Source organism: Peromyscus maniculatus, chromosome X (assembly GCF_049852395.1).
Source record: "Peromyscus maniculatus bairdii isolate BWxNUB_F1_BW_parent chromosome X, HU_Pman_BW_mat_3.1, whole genome shotgun sequence".
NCBI classification, from domain to species: Eukaryota; Metazoa; Chordata; class Mammalia; order Rodentia; family Cricetidae; genus Peromyscus; species Peromyscus maniculatus.
The window spans coordinates 116,198,994-116,220,360 of record NC_134875.1 but is presented as its reverse complement, the minus strand read 5'-3'; the positions used below and the strand labels follow the sequence as shown (position 1 = coordinate 116,220,360).

At 42.2% G+C, this 21,367-nt stretch overlaps 1 protein-coding gene across 2 annotated transcripts in view; it reads left to right on the top strand.

Moving 5' to 3' along the window:
• The window catches only part of Ca5b (carbonic anhydrase 5B), a 55,456-nt gene that overhangs the window by 5,954 nt on the left and 28,135 nt on the right, over nucleotides 1-21,367 (top strand). For both annotated transcript variants that reach the window (XM_042268877.2, XM_006973209.4), the window contains exons 2-3: nucleotides 6,760-6,954; nucleotides 20,500-20,697. In XM_042268877.2, coding sequence (XP_042124811.1) covers nucleotides 6,813-6,954; nucleotides 20,500-20,697 — 340 coding nt within the window. In that variant the 5' untranslated portion in view covers nucleotides 6,760-6,812. The remainder of the gene's footprint in view (nucleotides 1-6,759; nucleotides 6,955-20,499; nucleotides 20,698-21,367) is intronic.

Sequence of the window (21,367 nt, the reverse complement as noted above, 5' to 3'; positions counted from 1 at the left end):
TCAGTCTGGACCTTGTCATATGACAGGGTGATTGTTGAGTGTGAGGCATTCGTCTCTGTTTATTCTCAGCTTGTCAGACAGCTCAGCTTCACCTCAGGGATTTCCTGACGACTGTGTGAGGAATGAAGCCATAGGCAAGACTTCTCTGGGAACCATGCAAACATGCTTAAGGTCCCCAGGGAGTGCGTGTGCAGGACCATGTGCTCTGGCCATGTGTGTGGCCATCCATCTGTTAGTACAGTTTGTGCCTTGCAGGCACACCTGTGGCCTTGACTTATTAAAACCTGCCATCTGAAGGCTGAGCTGGCATTCTCCTTCCGTTGAGTACACACTGTACCTGGTATTATCTTCCTGAAAGTTACTAAGTTTCTCATACCACTAACACTGTAAGCAAGAAAGGAGTCTTTTTTTCCTGTGGAACCTTTGCTCACATCCCTCCAGACACTGGCATTGTTCACGGGCTAAAGCCCATTTCGACCTCAGTTGTCCTCTCTGGCTTTGGTACCTGATCACCCTCCTCGGGCCATCACTTTGCCTGGTTTCCCTTGTCCTTCTCTGTACGTTTACCCCTCCTGCTGAATCATCCCTGATACCTCTGCTCTAAAACTTAGAGCCCTTGCCTCTTGTGTCCTCATTGCGCTGCACTGTGGCTATCATCACACCCAGCTTTAATTAAGAGATTCCCATTCTATGACGCGAAATGAAGTAAGGCAGCCACAAAAGAAGAAATACTGTAATTCCTGGGGTACCTGGAATAGTCATACACAGGGACTTACCGTAGACTAGAGGTTAGTAAGGAGTGGGGAGGAGGTATTAATGAGTACAGAGTTTACCCTGGAGATGGATGGTGAAAAAGCTTTTGAGCACAGATACGGCTGATGGCAACATAATGTTATGAATGTATTTCATGCTTTTGAATTTGTAGAATTAAAATTGGTCAAAATGGAAATGATGCATGTTTTTATCACAAATTCTTAAAGATAGGAAAAACCTAAAGTATTTGTTTTTCCTTATAGATTGCAAGCTTTGGGGAGTGAGGAGAGGGCATATTCTTTCCTCAATACCCTAATACACTGCTGTCCATCGGGTAACTAACTGTTCACTATTGCTTCCGTTCAGGAATGCAACTCAGTTCAGAGACGGCACAGAGCTGAGCAAATTTTCCTTACATCTCCTGATAGTTTTGAAATTCCATTTTAGTATCAAATCAGTTTTGTAGAGGGAAATCCAGTAGTTGCAGTTGTTTGATGGAACTGGCTTTAAACATGGCATTTAAAATTATCCCAAACTGCTGGGTGCAGTGCTGCATGCCTAGAATCCCAACACTAGGGACACAGAGGCAGAAGATTCCTTCCCTGCAGGTTCAAGGCCAACCTGGGCTACATAGTGAGTTCCAGGACTGGGCTACATAGTGAGATTTAGTCTCCCCACCCCACCCCCAAAAAGCCAAAGGGAAGGGAAGCCGGACATGACTGTGCATGACTTTAATCCTAGCACTGGGGAGGCAGAGGCAGGTAGATCTCTGTGAGTTCAAGGTCAGTCTGGTATATATATATAGCCAGTTGCAGGTCAGCCAAGGCTATAAAGTGAGACCCTGTCTCAAGCAAACAAGCAAACAAAAACAACAGCAAAAACACACACACACACACACACACACACACACACACACACACACACACACACACAAAACAAACAAATAAATCTTTAAAATGACCCAAAGAGAATGAGCAGGGGTATTAATAAAAAGCATGATTATTAATGGATAGATACTTGTTGAAATAGAATGCTGGATATATAGCTGGTAGCTGGTATTTGTTGTTGTTGTTTTTGGTTTTTCGAGACAGATGTTTGTGTAACAGCCCTAGGTGTCCTGGAACTTGCTTTGTAGACCAGGCTAGCCTCGAACTCACAGAGATCCACCTGCTTCTGCCTCCCAAGTGCTGGGATTAAAGGTGTGGGCCACCACCACAGGGCATATAGCTGGCTTTAGGATAGTGTTTTTTCACTATGCAATCATCCCATGGAGATCGATTGTATGATCTACTCAGAAACCAAATCTGAAGATGCTCAAGTCTTTTATATAAAGTGACACAGTCATAATATATACATGTGTTGAAATAACATATAGTACTCTGTAAATATGCACAGTTTTGTGTTTTATGTACGTTAAATATTTTCATTTATTTATTTTGATGTCCCTGGTTTGGAAAGAATCTCACTAGGTAGCCCAGGCTGGCCTCAAATTAGAAATCTTCTTACCTCAGCCTCTTAAGTGCTGGCATTATAGTACACCCAGTGAAAAACAATTTTAAATTAAAAAAATTCAAGCTGAAAATAAGTGGTATACGTCCAAAATAGGTAAAATTCTTTTACATGTGTTTTTGATTCATGTTTGGCTGAATCCATGTATACAAGTACAGAGGGCCCAATGTATAAATTTGAAGTTTTCCATAATAAAAGATTAAGAAAAGAAAGCAGAATCAAATGACGAATTGAGGTGGTCAGTGAGCTCTTATTCTGTAAGGCTGCTCAGTTAATTCAGTTAAAGATGATATTTGAAAACAAGGTGATGTATGTGTATCTTCCTCAGTTACTGCCTGTTTTGAAAAGACAGGGTCACTCATTGAACCTGGAGCTCACCAATTGGCCAGACTGTCCAGTAAACTGTGGGGATCCTGCTGTCTGTTTCCCCGGTGCTGAGATTACAGGCATGCTCTGCAACACCTGACTTTTTACATGGATACTGGAGATCCGAACTCAGGTCCTCAAGCTTACAGAACAAGCACTTTACCGGTTGAGCTATCTCCTCACCCCCTAGAAAAATAGTTTCTTACAAGACTGTATTTAAATATTGACTCTGGCTTGGCATACATGCTTTATCCAAAGATGTATACACTCAAAAACATATAAAACTATAAATAACATTGATTTTAACTTTGGTTTGAGGATTTCAAACACCCTTTGAGCAAATTTACAAACAGTTTAGAAATCACTTGCTTAAAAGCCCTAGCTAGAGTCAGGCTAGAAGTGAGGACGCCCATTGGCTTTGGAACCACCTTCTCAGTCTCTCCTCTTGTGTGATGGATGCACTTTGCTGCTCCCAGGGGTGCATTTGACAAAGTAATGCACATTGCATGCTGGGGACTGGGTGAGAGAACAGTGTAACCATCTGGGGAGATGGCGTGATGACAGTTACTGTTCTGCCTGGAACCCTTGACTGTCCCCGGGAGATTAACTATAGGGAGGAACTGCTCCTGTTTTCACCGGACACACTGTCACTGCCGCTGGGACTTCTCTCTCCTTTTGCTCGCAGGTAGCCTTCCTTCTTCCCTCTAGCTCAAAAGGAGCAAGATCAAGGGCAGCAGTGCCGAGGAAGGCAGCCAGCTCCTAGCCACTGGATAGCAGGGATGTGCTTGATGAGGGAGAGGAGGCTGAACTCACATCGTTTGCCTCCTTGCTTTAGCACTGGGGGGTGGGGTGGGTGGGGCTCATGATCCCAGTCTTCTGCGTGTGTTCTTTCACTCTTTTTTTCCCGTCTAAGACTCTTCTTGGGAAGAAGAGATTCAAGTCTGTAGTGAAAAACACCTGTAGAATCTCCCAACTTTTCCTTTTATTTTGTCCCTTTGCCCCCAAGTCAAGACCAAAGTGTCGGGAGCTGTTTTTTCCATCCGAGGCAGAAACTCGAGCATGGTAAACACCTTCCTATGAAATGGTTTGCTGCATTTTCCCCTGGTTCTTTGCTTTAGAAAATGCAAATGTTTAGGTTTAAAAAAAAGTCACACAAAACACAACTAACTTCTTTAAGTGAAAATGGCAGTAGCATTGAGACTTTACACAGTTTTGTATAACTGTGACCTCTATTTAGTTCCACAAGCTTCCATCACCTCAAGAACACTCCTCCCTAGTAAGTGGCCAGTTGCTGTCTTCCCTTTCATTCCTGTCCTAGCAACCATCAGTCTGCCTTCTGGTCTATAGTTTCCTATGGTCGGTACTACATGTGCTCCATTTATCTTTATATAAGACAACACATTTTAGTTTACAGTAGACGGGCAACTCCTCCACTCTGTTGTAGCCGTGACATGTAGATGATGTTAGGTTGGTTTTGGGTAGTCATTCTGAGCAAGATGATTTTACGTTCTTGTTTATTATTATTTTTATGCATGGGTGTGCGTACACACATGTGTCAGTGAGAGGACAAGTTCTACAACTTTCTGGAAATCAGTTCTGTCTTTCCACCAAGGGTTCCAGGGATCAAATTCAGGTCCCCAGGCTTGTATGGTAAGCACCTTTTCCCACTGAGCTCTCTACAGCTCTCCCACACCCCTGTTTCAGATAGGGCCTCAAACTCAAGGATGGTTTTGAATTTCTAATCCTCCTGCCTCAATTTCCAAAGTGTTGGGATTATAGGCATGAAGTACTACACTGGCTTTGATCAATATTTTTCAACTGGAAAATATTGGGACCCAACAGATGTTTAGCGTGTCACACCAGTTAACAAATCTGGCATAGATGCACTTGAAGTAGAAATGACAAAGCCATTTCCTTAAAAAAAATGTATTTGTTTACCACAATTTCCTTATTTGACACAAACATATACTGATGGCATATTTTTTTGTTCTTGTTTAATCAACAGTGGTGGAAGAAACTAGTATGTAACTTTATATGTAAGTTTGTTCTAGTTAGCATTTTCTGTCAATGTGACACAGATTAGCATCACCTGAAAAGTGAGTCTCGGTTATCTTTATCAAGTTGTGTCTATATCTGTCAGGGATTGTCTTGACTATTAATTGATGTCAGATGACCCAGCCCACTGTGGGCGGTACCATTCCCTGGGCAGCAATCCTGGGCTTTATAAGGAAGCTAGCTAGCTGAGCTTGAGCCACAGCAAGCCATCAAGCAAGCAAGTCACCAGGTAGCATTCTTCCATGGTATCTGCTTCAAGCTCGAGCTTGAGTTCCTGCCCTGATTCCCCTCAATGATGAACTATGACTTGGAAGTGTAAGCTGAAATACACAGCAACAGAGATGAAATGGAGTTCTTTCCTTCTAGCAGCATAACATAATACCATGTATCAGGATTTATTTTTTAATGTCTTTTGTTCCTCCTTAGAATCACAGTGTCCAACATAGTATCTGGAAGAAAGGAAATTATAATAAACGTTGAAACAACAACCAAAAGTGTTGGGAGAATTCCCACCCTTGAGTGCCTAAACTAGAATCAAAAATAATATAAACAAACCATGTGGTCTGAGAGTATGTATAACTCTGTGGTAAAGCACTTGCCTGGCATACATGAAACCTTGGGATACTTACCACTGCAATAAATAAAATAAATCAAACAGAACCCTAGAAAAGACCCTTGGTACCATTCCAATACATGCTGGCTGTCATATCACAATTCTCAGTTCTTAAAATTAAGATCTACAGTTCACCACCACAAGGAAACCTGCTCAGGTCCTCAAATCCATGTTTTATTTTTTTTTAACTTTATGTGTACAGATATTTTGTCTGTGTGTATGTCTGTGCACTAGGTGCATGCAGAGTCTATGGAGTCCAGAAAGAGGGCTTTGGATCACCTGGAACTGGAGTTACAGATGGTCATGAGCCACCCTGTGGGTCCTGGGAATTGAACCCTGGTCCTCCAGAAGAGCAACCAATGCTATTAACTGCTGAGTTATCTCTCTAGTCCCCAAACCCATGTTTTAAAGGCATTGCCCCTAGGAGATGCAGCTCCCACCAGATGGAGCTTAGGTTCTGGGTAGAATGGAATTGTAAAGTGCATTTTTGATCAACTACTTAATTCAGCTGTGATAAGCACCAAGAAGAGGGTGTTATCCTAACCTGGTGAGTGTGAGTTGAGGGAGCCTTTAAGGAAGTGGCTCTGTAGTCAGTCACATAAATGGTAAGCAGGAATTAACCAGGCACACAGAAGGCAGGAGAAAGGTTTTAGGAATGAATTGGGCTTTAAACAAGTTTTATTCGTTTGTTTGTATTTTTTCATTTCAGAACTTGTCTGTTCACTTGTTACAGGCAAATTTAATGAAGAAATAGTGGATCAGGGGTGAGGGACTGCCAGAAGGGAAATGGTCCAAGTTAATGGTACCATAATCTGAGGCCTCTGTAGTGGTACCTTATAAAGCATTGCTTCGGAAACTATCACTGTGAATGTGCGTGGTGGAGACAAGGTTTAAGACTTCACCATTGGCCAGTTTTTCTGTGTTCCAGAGCAAGAGTCACAGATTATACTTCAACTTAGATTTCAAAACTACCCAGAACTCTTTTGGCAGGATGTATCTGATGCTGTTGTTGTTTTTAAAAGCAAGCCAGAAACAAATGTTTTTTGTTTTTTTAATTCAGGCTGCCTTAAGGGAGCATTAATCATTGAATTCTTCCGACATGTAAACACCATACTGGGTAACTAATTAGGATTTGAGGGAATACATTTTCTTTTAATTTTAAGAAACGGTAGCTACCACCAACAATCTTTATGTGTATGAGGAAGAATCTTTTCTCTGGGCCTCTAATGTTTGCCAACTCTGAGGGAATGGCCAAACTCATGAGTCAGTCCTCTGAACCCTGCATGCCACCAAGGCACTCAGTTTGAAAAACAAGAGTGAATACACTATTGACTCTCATTTGCCCCACCCCCACATCAGGGTGTGAACTAGCCTTCCCAGGGTTGTCTTCTCTGAGGTGTCCTTGGGCTGTTCACTCCGTGTTGGGCACTGTGTATAACTTTCCTTCTTCTGCCCTCCTCCAGGTTTTTAGGCTCCCTTGAGGTGTTTGGCCACTGCTGGAAAGTCCAAGCTAAAGATGCCGGCGATGAATCACCTGAGGGTGATTCTGCGAGCGTCTCCCTGTACATTGCTGTGGAGAAGGTTCCAGGTTCCGAGGTCTATGCCAGTGAGGTCCTGCAGTCTTTACACCTGCACTTACCGAACCCGGAACCGAGCCTGTGAGTACTCCACTCCTTTAAGAGAGTGGAAAGGTTGGTTGCTAATTCCCTGTAGAAATTTCAATGTGGAATTATACACTTTAAGAACTGGGAACATGCCAGGCGATATTGGTGCACACCTTTAATCCCAGCACTCAGGAGGCAGAGGCAGGAAGATCTCTGTGAGTTCAAGACCAGCCTGGTTTACAGTATGAGTTCCAGGACAGCCAATGCTTACACAGAGTAACCCTGTCTCCAAAACCAAACCAAAACAAAACAAAACAAAAAACCTGTGAACATGACTGTAAAGACAACAGACATGGAAAGTCCTTTAGACCTGTTTTAGCATGCTAAATGATGTCCTGCTGAAAGTGGGCGGGGCTATGAAAACTTTGAAATGTCTTGAAATCTGATATATTGTTTCTTTTGACTAAGGTTGACGCACAGACTGCAAACTGTTGCAGCAGAGCTTACATTTATAGAATTTGCAGATTGAATTTTGCACATGGGTGGTTGTCTTCATGCTCCAGAATATTCGGCCTGGAGTTATAAATCCCAGACTCAATTCTAGCTGACCAGCTTGTAAGTGTGTGCTCTGCTGAAAATATGTGAGATCAAATGAGGCAGCAGATGGTCTGCTTTCAGTGCCCTGTGGCTCCCTTGGAGACATAAGTTATTGTCCACGTCATGGTGTTAAAGGGATTCTCCACCCTGGCACGGGTGTGGGGCTGAGGGGAGTGTGTTTACTCCCTCGGTCCTAGTTGCAGCCGCCCCCGCCCCCCCCCCCACCGCACAGTTATAAGAATCAAAAGTGTCTGTAGACATTTCCCAATGAGTTCTAGGGAACAAAACTGCCCCGTGGATAAGAACCATTGAGATGATGAGAAAGGATGGTGTGTATATTTGGGTTTATGGGCAGATGAAGTAGCTAAGTGTAGCACTAAAGAGAAAATTTCCACTATCAGGAAAACAAAACAAAAAAGGCCCACACAGACTTTTTGAATGTTGGCCTGCACTGAAATCTGGTTTTCTTCCTGACCCTGTATGTATATAATTAAAAGATGGGTAAAGAAGAAAATGCTTGCCAATGATGGTGTTAATCTAGCTTAAGCCCAGGATTCTGAAACTGCTCCACAAATCTATTTTAACTATAAATTCCTGTTGCCTTCAGCACTGGGTGTCTTCTTATTAAAAGAAATTGGCCTGAGTCATACGAAATTTCTCTTTGCTGGGTGTGGCTTCCTCCTACAAGCGTGCCCACATCCTATCCAGACTGGCTTACTGTGAATTCTGGTACTTTGTGGTCTAAGGCCTAAAATGGAAAAAATTAGTCATATTGATCCAGCTACTAAAGTTTTCCTCTTTTATGTTGCAGCAGAAGGTTGAAAGTTAAACATCTAAAACCCTGTCTGCTGTGTTTTGAGGACAGCTTGCTGCAGACAGGAGTGGCAGAGAAGGTCAACTTCCCTTGATTAATCTCTCATATATTAAGACATGCTCTTGTTTCTAAGTCGGTGGGAACATGGGGCACGGTTGGTTTCCTATTTGGCTCTTGGCATATAACACTGTTCCAACCCTTTTTCAGGCAGGAGAATATTATGGTCTTTGTTGCCCCAGTGAGCATATTTCCTCTTCTGCTGGCCCATCCTTCCCCTGCTTGCTTGTGAAGACAATACTCATTGTTTCTGACAGCTCAGTAGCCCAACAGAAGGCTGCTGCTCTGAGACAAGAAGAACCTGAGGTTGTCAAAGGCTAGAACGTCAGTGCTAGCAGCTCCTATTAGTATCATGATCATTCTTAGATTTATTCATTTTATTTATTTATTTATTTATTTATTTATTTATTTATTTATTTATTTTTTGAGACAGGGTTTCTCTGTGTAGCTTTGCGCCTTTCCTGGAGCTCACTTGGTAGCCCAGGCTGGCCTCGAACTCACAGAGATCCGCCTGGCTCTGCCTCCCGAGTGCTGGGATTAAAGGCGTGCGCCACCAACGCCCGGCTCATTTTATTTTTTGTGTGTGTTTGCCTGTATGTATGTCTGTGCACCGCATGCATGTTTGAGGGTGCCTTTGGCGGTCAGAAGAAGGACTTAGATCTGCTGGAACCAGAATTACAGATGGTTATGAGCCACCATGTGGGTGCTGGAAACCAAACCCAGGACCTCTGGAAGAGCAGCAAGTGCTCTTAATCCCTGAGCCACCTCGATAGACCCCGTCATGATCATTCTTATCCTCATCATTTCTGTCATCATAGGTTCAGTGCTTGCCTCAGACGTTCAAATCTGACCATTTTATGTGCTGTTTGTCTGGGCTCGTGTAACCCAGGCTGACTTCCAACTCACTCTGTAGCCCAGGATGGCCTCGACATCTTGATCTCTTCCTGCCTTAGTCAGTCACTGGGAGTGCCAGTATTCAGTCCTGCACCAGCTTCCGATCTGACCATTTTAGGTAAGGTAAAGCAGAACAAGGAGTAAAGGAAGTAGGAGAGGGTGGCAAGTTCGGAAGCATTGTGCTCATTGCCTGCCACCTTTTTTCTCTGTTCAGTCATCATGGGCTGTCTAGTCAAATTGCTGTCTGCTGTTTTCCCAAGATGCAGTCAGTAACTCCTGAGGACTTAATAAGCCATATGCCCATTACCAGAGATGAAAATAAAATCAGAGTACCATTTAGACTAATTGCTACATTAAAAAATTAGGCAGAAGATCTTAAAACATAGGAGAATGAATTTGATGATTTAGTTATTTTTAATTTAATGAATTTATTAAAGGTATAAAGAAGATGATGGAGAATAAAAATGGTACACATTTGTTATTACATTAATGATGTTTTAGTGTTCTTGATCTTCCTACAGTTATTTGTTTTTTTTTTTTTTTTGAGACAGGGTTTCATGTAGCTCAGGCTGGCCTCAAAATTGCTTTGTAGCTGGGGCTGCCCTTAAACCTCTGATTCTTCTGTCCTCATTCCTTTAGTGCAGGGATTACAGCTGTGTGTCACCACATCTGGCTTTTTTTTTTTTTTTTGCAATAAGCAAGAGAAACATTGGAGTTATTAAACTGCACTATATAAATACAGCCACTAAAAAATGAAACTACAAAGATAAAAACAAAGAAAGAAATAAAAGACAAAAATGAAAAGAAAAACATGTACTCACTAGTCTCATGTATATACATGTCAATTTAAATTCATTAATATTTTATAACCATGTGTGCTTAATAGTTACCGTGCTGGAAGCTTCAGTCTTCAGAAGAAATCCTACTGAATATTCATGTTTGCAGTTTTTACACCATTGTTTTATTACTTCCCCATTTAGTTTTGAAGAACACAAAGCCTGGGCAACAATAACATTTATGAAGCTTTCTTAGGGGGCTGGAGAGATTGCTCAACAGTGAAGAGTTCTTACTGCTCTTACAGAGGACCAGCACCTATGTGGAGTAGCTCACATCTACCCATAACTCCCGCTCCAGAGGACCTGATACCTTCCTCTGGCCTCCTCGGGCGTGTGTGTGTGCATACACACCCCCCCCCACATGTCAGACATAGACACAGACACATGAATAAAAATAAATAAAGTAAATTAATCTGAGGGGGGTTATTCAGGTGACTCTCCTTTAAGAAGTTCATACCTACACTTGAGTATGTCTTATTCTTGTTTTTTTTCCCTATACTTAAAAATGAACATATTTAAGACTTTCCTTCTTTACATTTTCTTTTTATTATTTTTATTTATGTGTACATATATGTGTGCCACGTGTGTGCGTGTGCCCTCTGAAGCCAAAAGAGGGAATCAGGTCTGCTGGAGCTGGAGTTATAGGTGTTTGTGAGTTGCCAGATGTTGGTGCTGGGAACCATACTTGAGTCCTCTGCAAGACTAGCAAGGGAGTTTAACTAAGGAGCCATCTCTCCAGCCATTTAAAGTTTTTTAAAAGTTCGGCATAATGTCTCACACTTGTAATTTTAACACAGGCATTCAGAAATCTAAGGCAGGAGGATTATGGATCCAGGCCAGCCTGAATTACATAGTGAGACCCTGTTTCAAAAACAAACCAAACAAAAATTCATTGATAACTCCTGGGCGATGTATGTCCCGGATGCTTCAAACTGTATTTGATATTGAGAGCTTTTTGGATTCTCTTGGTGATCTTGGGATTATCTTCAACTCCCTAGGACTAACAAGAAGCCCTGGAGCTAAGCATAGGAAATGCAGGCTTTATTGCCTGTGCTGATAACGGCATGTGATTCCACTGGCCAGTCAATTCAGCATCAGAGTTCCCCCACAACCCTGAAAGTCCAGCAAGGCAATCTGTGCTTTCCTGGCTGTCATTAAGGCCTTAAGGAGAGCCTGCCTGTCCCCACATGAGGCCAGAGCCCACAAAGATGGTCTTTGGTTCTGTAGGAAAAGCACAGCCCTCATGAAAACGACAAGCTAGAAAGCCAGTGAGGGCAGAGAATAGTGCTGTCTGGCTGGTCAGGGATAAGAGACAATGATCATTCTCAGTTTTCTTTTTCTTTTTTCCCACTTTTTTGGTTTTTCGAGACAGTGTTTCTCTGTTTAACAGCCCTGGCTGTCCTGGAACTCAATCTGTAGACCAGGCTGGCCTCGAACTCACAGAGATCCACCTGCCTCTACCTCCCAAGTGCTGGGATTAAAGGTGTGAGCCACCACTACCACCACCCGGCCATTCTCAGTTTTCTAATGGGTTAGGAAAGGGGAAGGAAACTAATTAATTTTTATGGTATATTTTATTTAATCCAGTATATTCTGGATGTTGATGTCTTTAATGTGTAATTACTATAAGAATTATTCATAAATGGTGCTGTTCAATAGATGTGCAACATGAGCCAGAAATATGAGCTATATAGTTAATTCTGTGTTTTCTTTTCTTTTTTTTTTTTTCCGGAGCTGAGGACCGAACCCAGGGCCTTGGGCTTGCTACGCAAGCGCTCAACCACTGAGCTAAATCCCCAACCCCTAATTCTGTGTTTTTAAATGACTTCGTTTTTTAAAGTACAAATAAAAGCTAGAGAGATGATTCAGTGCTTAAGAGCATTGGATGCATGCTCTTCTAGAGGGTCTAGATTCAATTCCTAGCGCCAACATGGTGGCACACAACCATCTATAACTCTAGTCTCAGGGCATCTAACATTTTCTTCTGGTCTCTGCAGGCACCGGGCATGCACGCGGTGCACAGACATATGTAGGCAAAACAGACACATATGCAGGCAAAGCACCCATATACATTCAATAAACAGACAATAAATAATAAATAATTTAACAGTACAAATAAACAGATAAGTGTGGTGGTAATCTAATTGTACTGAAAGGTGATTTTGATTGTATGTTAATAAATAAAGTTGCCCGGGGGTCAGAGCTATTAGAGCCATAGCAAGAGTGTGGCGGTGGTGGTACACACCTTTAATCCCATAGATATCTGTGTGTTCAGGGATATAGCCAGCATTGGAGACATATGCCTTTAAGACCTAGGGGGCTGTATGTTTCTTATTTAATAAGACAGTTGGTTACATCTATAGATAAGTTAATTCTTCTAATATATTTTCGTTAACATAATATGTCAAAGATATTATGTTTCTAACATGAAATCACTGTAAGAACTCTAAGTGAACTTTTTGCATGATTTTGTCCTCAGCCTTCAAAGACCCTACTGTCATTTACTTATAGATAGCACATCTCAGTTTACACTAGCTGCGTGAGCTAAGTGAGTATCATACTGAAAAGCTCAGGTACAAAGAGGGACCAGAGCAATAATTGGAGCTATTCTAAATTTAATTGCAAAGAGCCAAAGGATGGAAGGTAGCCCATGTAGGTTTGATATCAATAATTTATAACTTCCATCCTCACATTGTCATTTTTCAAATACTCTGGGTCTCATGAAGACAGTTTTCCCAACTATCAAGCCTTGCAACTTGTGCCAGGACTGCTTTCTTTCTGGCCAACAACTATAACACCACCCTCCTTTAAAATTATTTTTTAATATTTGAGATTATAATATAATGACATCATTTCCTCCTTGCCTCTTCCCTCCAAACCTTCCCATATATTCCTCCTTGCTATTTTTCAAATTCCTGGCCATATGTGTATTTCTAAATAAGTAAGTACAACCTGCTCAGTCTGTATCATGTTACTTAGTATGGATGTTTTCAGGATGACCATTTGGTATTGGATAATCACTTGCTGTGCTTTTTCCTGAGGAAAACAATTTCCCTCACTCTCAGGGTTCCTTGGTTGCCTGTATCTTTGGCTAGGGTTGAGGCCTTGTGAGCTTTCCTGTGTCTACCATAGCACATCTGTTTTTGTCATCCTTGTTCAAGTCATGAATAATTAATTCCATCCATGAGAGTGCCACCTTCATGACCTTCATAGTGTTCTTTCTCTTATGCAGTTGAGCCACAAATACTGATTGAAAGCCAGCTTGGCTTGCAGAATAGTGGAAGAGGCAGATAGTTAAGCATACAACTCTAACTATACCTGTGAATAAAGATCGGAAGGGCAAATCAATGTTGTGATTAAAAAATGGCTGGGTATGGTGGCGCACACCTTTAATCCCAGCACTGGGGAGGCAGAGGCAGGCCGGTTGCTGTGAGTTTGAGGCCAGCCTGGTCTGTGATACATAGTGAGTTCCATGATAGCCAGGGCTACATAGTGAGACCCTGTTTTTAAAAAAGGATATGGGAGGATCCTATTATAAGAGAGCTAGAGGACACTTTGCTAAGGAGGGGACAATTAAGTCCAAGACCTAAAGGTAATGGGAGTCATTCCCTGAGCTGAATGAGGGGAAATGAGTTTTTGTAGAAGGAACAAAGGGGCGACGGCATGCGTGTGCGTCTCCTGTTTCAAAGGCTGAACCAGGGCTGGAGAAATAGCTGATTGCAGTGAGCTGGATGTGTCTCCGATAAACTTGTATGTCCAATTCCTGACATCCCAATGATGATGTTAGGAGACGTGGCCTTTGGGAGGCAGTGAGATGAAGAGGACTCTGCCTTTATGAATGGGATAAGTGCCCTTGTATAAAGAGCAGAGTGAGATGACACCAGGAAGACGCTGTCTACAAACCAGAAAGCAGCCTCCAGCAGACGCCAAGTGTGCCGGTGCCTTCTGTTGGGCTTTCCCAACTCTAGAGCTGTGAGAACTGTATTCTTCGGTTTCTTAGTCACCCATTCTGTGAGATTCTGTTAGAGAAGCCCAAAGAGACTAAGACAGTGCCAAGTACACACTACACCAAAGCTACATGAATAAGAGTGGAGACCAAATGTATGGTCAACATGGAATCTGAAATTCTGAGGGGCTGAAGAGATGCCTCTAGTGCACAGCCATGAAGGCAAAATAAGCATATGCATAAAACCAAAAATAAATCTGTGGTGGTTTGAATAGGAATAGCCCCCATAGACTTACATGTTTGAATGCTGGGCCCGTAGGGAGTGGCACTGTTAGGAGGTGTGGCCTTGTTGGAGGAAGTGTGTCACTGTGGGGTCAGGCTTTGAGGTCTCCTATGCTCAAGCTATGCCCAGTGTGGGACACGGTCTCCTTCTGCTGCCTGCAGATCAACTGTAGATCAGTCTGGATTTGTTGGCTTTTTAACAGTATGACTTCTCAGGTTATTGGCCATAATCTGAGGATGTCAGAGGTGCAAAATAGAAGGTTTCCTTGGGCCAGGAGTCTTTGAAACTGACCGGGCCGTGAACCAGCCCATGAGTTCACGTATGGTTTTTGGCTCTAGGTGAAGGTTTCTCGATTCTGGCACTAGGGACATTTCTGGCAGGGCAATTCTTGTTTTGGGGAGCCTGTCCATCCTGTGCAGGGAAGGGTGTTTATCAGCACCTCTGGTCTTTATCCAGTAGAGGGCAGTAGAACCCTATGCCAGTTTTGTCCTGCAGCATCTGGAAACTGTCAAATGTCTTTCAGAGGGCTGAATGCTTCCTAACGTTGAGAACAACTGGTCTACATCTTCAGGAGGACTCCATATGTGCCGTGACACTTTTGATAAAATAAAATCAAGCAAACAAAAAAATTAAAGATGAGACTTGGAGAATTTTAGCTTTGGGCAGTATTAAAGGAACTGAAGTATCTTCTCTCTAAGTGAAGCAGAGACAGGATTCTGTTTTTGTGTTAATAGGAGGATGAGAATGAGACCGACATATATGGGAGATTTTCCTGCCTAGCAACGCAACCATTTTAATCAAACCCTTAGAGTCGGTGGTGGGGCAAGATGGACAGGGCATTGCTGTGACTTCTGTCCATTTCTGTTGCTCCTGCTTTTTTTTTTTAAGGTTTTATTTCATTTTTTTTTTTTTTTTTTTTGGTTTTTCGAGACAGGGTTTCTCTGTGTAGCTTTGCGCCTTTCCTGGAGCTCACTTGGTAGCCCAGGCTGGCCTCGAACTCACAGAGATCCGCCTGGCTCTGCCTCCCGAGTGCTGGGATTAAAGGCGTGCGCCACCAACGCCCGGCCTTTATTTCATTTTTATTTATATGTATGTGTATAACTATACAGCAACCTGCAGAGGCCAGAAGAAGGAGTCAGATCCCCTGGAGCTGGAGTGTCATGTACTTGTGGGCCCCCTGGTGTGGGTACTGGAACCCAATTTCAGATACTCTGGAAGAGTAGCAAGCACTCTTAACCAGTAAGCCATCTCTGCAGCCGCATGTTTCTCCTTTTTCCGGTTGGCCTTGATTCTGTCCATTCTTGGTGCTTCGTTTTTTCCCCTTTCATTGAAAATAGATTTTTTTCTAACTTTTATTGACTCTTTGTGGATGTCACATCATACATTCCAATCCCACTTATCTCCATCCTCTCAAATCCACTCTCTGCTCTTGTAACCTTCCCTCCAGAAGAAACCCAAATTTAAAAGAAAAACCCAAACCAAACAAAACAAAGAAACAAACAAACAAAAGAAGGGGGGGCGGAGAAGAATCTTGTCATGGAAGCTGTAGTGTGGCCTGTTGAGTCACATGGTTTGCCCTTAGTCCATTCATCTTTTCTTGCAAGTGTTCACTGCTACAAGTCACTGGTCTGGCTCGAGACCTCTGGCTTCTGCTATGCCACCTTTAATGGGCTTTCATTGGGGCTTCTCGTGGAGGTCCTGTTATTGTCCTGTGTCATGGAGGTCCTGCTGTTTTGGATCTGTAGGTTCATCCCCTTCACAGCTCCAACAGTTCATAGATGAGGTGGGTGTTGGGGTGGGCCAACTCAGCCCTGGTTCTGGGCCTGGGTGGTAGCTGGGCTGATCAGCCTGCCAGGTTTCCCTTATCATCACCACCAGGGTGAGCTCTCCAGCACTGCCCAGACTAGCTCAGCCAATGCAGCCTGCAGCAAAGAGCAGAGAAAATAGAATTTCTTTTTGCCAGGTGGTGGTGGCACATGCTTTTAATCCCAGCACTTGGGAAGTAGAGTCAGGTGGCTCTCTGTGAGTTTGAGGCCAGCCTTGTCTACAGAGTGAGTTCCAGGACAGTCAGGACTACACAGAGTAATCCTGTCTCAAAAAACAAAAACAAAAGAACAAACAAAAGAAAATAGTTTCTTTATATAATATATTCTGATTGCTGTTTATGTATCTTTCCTCTGCTCCTCCCAGTTCCTCTCTACCTCCCCTTCATCCAGGTCCACCCCTTTCTATCTCTCATTAGAAAATAAACAGGCTTCTATTATTATTATTATTGTTATTGTTATTATTATTATTATTATTATTATTATTATTATGTTTTAGTCAGTGTCTCTCTATATAGCCCTGGCTATCTTGGAACTCACTACATAGACCAGGCTGGCCTTGAACCCAGAGATCTGACTGCATCTGCTTCCCAAGTGCTGGGATTAAAGGTGTATGCCACCATGCCCAGCATTTTTATCATTATTATTATTATTATTATTATTATCATCATTATTATTTTTGAGGGTCTCCCTATATATCATTGGCTATCCTGGAACTCACTATGTAGACCTATGTAGGCTAGAAAATAAACAGGCTTCTAAGGAATAATATAATATATAATATAATATAATATAATATAATATAATATATAGATAAAAGAAACACCAGCGTGTTGGATTAGGACAAAACAAACAAACAGAAGGGAAAGAGCACAAGAAAAGGCACAAGAAACAGATAGAGATGCAGACACTCACTTGTTCGCACACCCAGGAATCCCATAAAAAACACTAAACTGTAAGCCGTGATATATAGACAAAAGACATAAAGGGTAAAAAGGGAGAAAAAAATTAAAAATACATATAATAAAAAATAAGGCCAGCAGTAGTGGCACATGCCTTTAAACCTAAGCACTCAGGAGGTAGAGGTAGGTGTTCCAGGCCAGACTGGTCTACAGATCGAGTTCCAGGTCAGCCAAGGCTACACAGAGAAACCCTATCTTGAAAAAAAAAAAAAGGATTAAAAAAGCCCTGTCACAGCATTATGAGACACAGAACCTTCAAAGATGCTGTTTGTTTTCTGTTGGTCATGTACTATGGGGCATGCAGTCTACCCTTAAGAATACTTTGTTTCCCTTGGAGAAAACTAAATTTTCATTTGCAAGTGGTTATCAGTTGGAGACACTGCTGGGTTAGGGATAGGGGCATGTGTCCACTTTTCCTTTCAGCTCTAGGACCCCGTCTGGTGCAGACCTGTGCTGACCCTGTGCATCTGCTTCAGTCTCTGAGTTCATAATGAGCTTTGATCGTGTTGATTCATCAGGCCTTGTTTCCTTGGTATCCTCTATCCTCTCTGGTTCTTTCCACCTCCTTTCCCACAGGGTTCCTTGAGCCCTGAGGGGAGGGATTTAATGAACACATCCCATTTCAGGATGAATGTTCCCAGGTCTCTCACTCTGCATGTTGTCTGACTGTTGGTCTCTGTATTTGTTCTCATCTGCTGCAGGAGGAAGCTTCTCTGATGATGGCTGAGCAAGACACTGCTCTATGAGTAGAGCAGAATGTCGTTAGAAGTCATTTTTTTTGCTTTGTTCTTTCAGCAGAACAGTAGTATTTGGTTTTAGGCTAGGTCCCTGGGCTGTCTATTCTTAGGTTCTTGTTCACCCAAGGATCATCAAGTATGAATTTCATCTCGTGGAGTGCACCTTAACTCAAGTCAGATAGTGGTTGGTTACTCCCACAAGCTTTGTGCCACTATTGCACCAGCACATCTTGCAGGCAGCTCACCATTGTAGATCAAAGGGTTTGTGGCTGGGCTGGTGTTTAGGTCTCTCTTTTGGTAACATGCAGAGTATCAAAGATGCTAGAACATAGGGGTGAAGACTCTATGTAGGCACCAGCTCAGTTTCTCCATGTTCAAACGAATTGTGTAGGTGTTGTCTTCAGCAATAGGGCCTTACCATCAGTTTGTGGAGAGCATAAACTGGTAGTCTCAGCAACAGCTTTGGTTGTTTGGGGGTTCCCATGAGACCCCTTAACCAACAACTCAATTAGGTGTAACCCAGTCCCAGTACTGGAAACTTCATTTGGTAACAGGAGATGTTCAGTTGGGGCTCTGTCTCCTTCATTTATGATAATCTCATTTAGATCACCTTCATATATATATATGGTTTCCATACTACCCTTCAGATGGTCCTTAATTTTAGCTATTTCTCCCCATATTCTCTCCCTCATCCCTGTTTTTCCCTCCCTCTCCCAACCTGATCCTCCTGTTCCAGCCACCCCCATTCATCCACAACTATCTATACCATTTCCCTTTCCTAGGGAGATATGTCTCCACTCCCCAGTCTCTTATTCTGTGATTCCATGGGTTGCAGCTTGGTTATTATTGACTTAATAGCTAATATACACATATAAGCAAATACATACCATTTTTGTCTTTCTGAGTCTGGATTACTTCATTCTGGATGATTTTTTTTCTAGTTCCATCCATTTATCTGTAAGTTTCACAATTTCTTTTTTTAACAGTTGAATAATACTCCATTATGTAAATGTGCCACATTTTCTTTATCCATTCTTCGGTTGATGGACATCTAGATTGTTTCCAGTGTTTGGATATTATGGATAGAGCAACAAGTGTTTCTGGGGTAGGATGAAGCATCTTTGGGTACAGCTGGGTCTTGAGGTAGATCAATTTCCATCTTCCTGAGGAACCACCATGCTGATTTCCATGTGGCTGTACAAGTTTGTATTCCCACCAGCAGTGGAGGAGTGTTCCCTTTACTTCACATCCTGGACAGCATGAGCTGTCACTTGTGTTACTGATCTTAGCCATTCTGATGGCGATAGATGAAAACCCTTTTGATTTGCATTTCCCTGATGGCAAAGGATGTTGAACATTTCTTTAAGTGCTTCTCAACCATTTGAGCTTCTGCCATTGAGAATTTTCTGTTTAGATCTGTACCCCATTTTTAATTGGGTTATTTGTTTTCTTGATGTCTAGTTTCTTGAATTCTTTATATATTTTGGATATTAGTCCTCTATCAGATGCATAGTTGGTAGAAATCTTCCATTCTGTAGGCTGTTGCTTTGTCTGAATGATGGTGTCCTTTGTTGTGCGGAAGCTTTTCAGTTTCATGAGGTCCCATTTATTGTTGACCTTAGTTCCTGGGCTAACGGTGTTTTGTTCAGAAAGTCTTCTCCTGTGCCAATGCATTCAAGGCTATTCCCCACTTTCTATTCTATCCAATTCACTGTATCTGGTTTTATGCTGAGGTCTTTGATACATTTGGAGCTGAATTTTGTGCAGGGTGATAAATTTGTATTGTTTGGATTCTTTTACATGCAGCTGTCCAGTTTGACAAGGCAGACCACCCAAAATTGATAGGTGTGGGTTCTATTCATCATTTCTGGGTGGCTTAACATATGTGTTATCATCAGAAAGTCTGCTAATATTTATTGCGGCAAAGACCTGGGCTTGCCTCTATGAAGGAGGGAGCAGCACAAGCCATATAGTGAGTGCCTGTTTTGGACAAACTGTATGGTATGCCTCAAGAGATTGTGTCCACATTCTTTTGACAAACTGGGGACTTGAGAGACCTCAGCAATGCTGGTGTCTATCCAGGCCTTATAGGGTGGGAGGCTGCTTCGTCCTCACAGTTGTTTGTAGAGGTGAACCTGGCATGCACACTTGTGTGGCACAATCATTTTCTAGGAGGCAGGCTATACTGGCCAACCAACTGAAAACTGACAATATTGAATTAAAGTTTGTTTTCCAACAGTCCCAACCGTGTTTCCTTTGTTGAGATAAAGGTCTGTTATTGAAAGTTCACTTGACTTTGTATTTGAAACCAGTTGAGGTGGTCGGAGTTCAAGAAATTGCAATGAAACCAAGAGCGGCGTTTGTGAAAACTGGTTCCACACTCTAATCCCCGTGTATTTTGCTGAGTCCACAGAACTGATGGCAGGCTGAGATGGGTTGGTTTTATGAGATGACAGACGAAGACTCCCCTGCAAGGTGCTCTCTGGCCTGCCCTGATCGGCTTTACATAGTTGATTAAGGCCCCAAACAGCTAATTTCTGAGACTGTGAGCTGCCTTTGCCTCTTTGGCTTCTTCCCAAATGGGATGGTCTTGCGTGTGGTGCTAGATAGTGGTTGTTTTTGCTAACTACCTGGACTTGCTCTCTCCTAGTACCTCCACTCTGGGAGAACTTGGACCTTGTTCCTGCGGGTGATCGGCAGTCACCCATCAACATCCGATGGAGGGACAGTGTTTATGACCCTGGCTTAAAACCACTCACTCTCTCTTACGACCCGGCCACCTGCCTCCACATCTGGAATAATGGGTACTCTTTCCTCGTGGAATTTGAAGATTCTACAGATAAATCAGGTAAAAGAAAGATCTGGTAGTCATTTGTATAGTGAAAGGAACTATGTTATATCAAATAGGACACACCAGGCAGTCTCCATGGTACAGTGATGTGAAACTCATTGCTTTTACTTTTTGAATATACGTAAAAATGTTTTTATAATAATTTCTTCCATCCAATATAAGTGATATTTTATTACTTACATATAAATTCTATAACCAGTGAAATTTATCTTTGCTGGAAATTTATTTTGTATGTATATATTCAATATATACAAATTTTCCTCTGCTGACTTTACATGAATTATCATATTAAACAGAAATATTATTAATCACATTTAACTTATCAGATTGCAATATACCTGAAATGGGGCAAAAATAATATTTATTGTGTGCTAGGTTATATAGTCTTAACTAGTTAAAATGAGTCACATATTAGAAAAATAAGAAACTTACATTATGGTAGTTTTATTAACCAGTATTACTTAGTTTTGCAGGGTGTGGTGACATATACCTTTAATCCCAACATTCTGGAGGCAGAGGCTGGTAGATCTCTGTGAGTTCAAGGCCAGTCTGGTCTACAGAGCAACAGAGCGAGGTGCAGGGCAGCCAGGGCTGCAGAGAGAGAGAGATCCCATCTCAAACAAAACACTACGAATTTAATGATGTCCAGTAATTATTGCTTTGAAAC